The 1,856-nt window shown below is 43.9% G+C and overlaps 1 protein-coding gene across 1 annotated transcript in view; it reads right to left on the reverse strand.

Moving 5' to 3' along the window:
• Window positions 1-1,070: 1,070 nt before the first annotated feature.
• Window positions 1,071-1,856, reverse strand: part of LOC116463107 (androglobin) — a 183,641-nt gene continuing 182,855 nt past the window's right edge. The window contains exon 36 of the mRNA XM_032146070.2: window positions 1,071-1,449. Coding sequence (XP_032001961.1) covers window positions 1,267-1,449 — 183 coding nt within the window. The 3' untranslated portion in view covers window positions 1,071-1,266. The remainder of the gene's footprint in view (window positions 1,450-1,856) is intronic.

Below are 1,856 nucleotides of genomic sequence, written 5' to 3' on the forward strand. Positions count from 1 at the left end.
TCACCCCCACGACCTGGTGTTGGGTCTGATCACCCCAACAACAAGAGGGAAACTCCATCTCAAAAAAAAAAAAAAAAAAATTAGGAGGATGGCTTGAGTCCAGGAGGTGGAGGTTACAGTGAGCTGAGATTGTGCCACTGCACCCCAGCCTGGACAGCAGAGGGGGACCATGTCTCAATAAACATATTTTAAATAACAAAGATTAACATAAGAAAGGATAAGTAAAATCACCTGCCAAAGTGAAACCGCTTTGACTGCCTTAAAATAGTTTGAGATAGTCATGAATTAGAAGTGTGCTTTTGGAGAAAGTCAGTTTCCTGCTATGTGCCTCAATCCACTCATTGCATTGTTCTAAGACTAAGGGTATAACAACTTCATCTGTGTCTTACAGAAAACACCACACTGGTGAGCACGAAAAGTGATGTTTGAGATCACACTCTCTCTACACCCAGGTTACCATGATGCGTTGCTAGGATCCAGAGTCCTAACACTTTGGGTGGGCTGAGCCAGGGTAGTTCTTGGTCAATGAAGGAGGTTTCTTGAAGCTCAGTTTTTAAAAATGGCATATTTTGGCCCAACGCGGTGGATCACGCCTGTATTCCCAGCACTTTGGGAGGCCGAGGCAGGCAGATCACTTGAGGTTAGCAGTTCATGACCAGCCTGGCCAACATGGTGAAACCCTGTCTCTACTAAAAATACAAAAGTTAGCAGGGGTGGTGGCAGGTGCCTGTAATCACGGCTACTCAGGAAGCTGAGGCAGGAGAATCTCTTGAACCCGGGAGGCAGAGGCTGCAGTGAGCTGAGATTATACCACTGCACTCCAGCCTGGGCAACAAAGTGAGACTCAGGCTCTTTTGAAAAGCATAATTCTGAAGCATAGTTATTAGTATTTTTAAACTTTTAAAGTTTAAGACTAAATTTCTAAGAACAAAAGCCACTTTTCTCATTGCTGAAATTTTCAAAGATAATCCTGTTGCTTAATTTATGAACTTGTTTCACTTCTAATTAAAAATGCAGGCAGTTTAGAGTGTCAAACATTGTATTACATTTTAATTATTTGGAAGCTATTTTATTGAAATTAGAGCATTTTAAACTTGAATGACTTCAAATACTAGCTTTCTGAGGAAAACTAACAAGTTAGCATTAAAATATTTCTAAGAACAATTTCTATTTTCAGTTGGCCCAATATCTTGTTTTATCAGCAGGCAGTTATAGATCATTACATTTTTTCTCTCCAGAAGCAGAGTAGTATTGGACATCCCCTGGTTACTTTTTCTTTCCTTTCTTTCTTTTCTGTGTGTCAGGAGCCACGGTCTTTTCTGTCTCCAGCTTCACGGCAGCTTCCTGAGCAGCCAGAGCTTCCAGCTTTAGGCGCTCAGCTTCCAGCAATTTGTTTCTGTACTCTTCCCGGATGTCGAAAATTTTCTGTCGGGCTTCATCTAAGGAGTCCTGTTCCAAAGCAAAACCCCAAACAGTAAGTTCCACTGGTAAAGGCTTATGTTCCCAGAAAGAAAAAATGAAATTCCTTTACCCTGTCATTATGCCCATACATTCATAGGCAAAATGATTGAAAATGAAAATTAGTGTATGGTCGGCCAGGCGCGGTGGCTCACGCTTGTAATCCTAGCACTTTGGGAGGCTGAGGCGGGCGGATCACGAGGTCAGGAGATCGAGACCACGGTGAAACCCCGTCTCTACTACAAATAAAAATAAAATTAGCCGGGCGTGGTGGCGGGCGCCTGTAGTCCCAGCTACTCCGAGGCTGAGGCAGGAGAATGGCGTGAACCAGGGAGGTGGAGCTTGCAGTGAGCCGAGATTGCGCCACTGCACTCCAGCCTGGGCGACAGAGCGAGACT

The sequence above is a fragment of the Hylobates moloch genome, unplaced genomic scaffold (assembly GCF_009828535.3).
Source record: "Hylobates moloch isolate HMO894 unplaced genomic scaffold, HMol_V3 SCAFFOLD_27, whole genome shotgun sequence".
Classification (NCBI taxonomy): Eukaryota; Metazoa; Chordata; class Mammalia; order Primates; family Hylobatidae; genus Hylobates; species Hylobates moloch.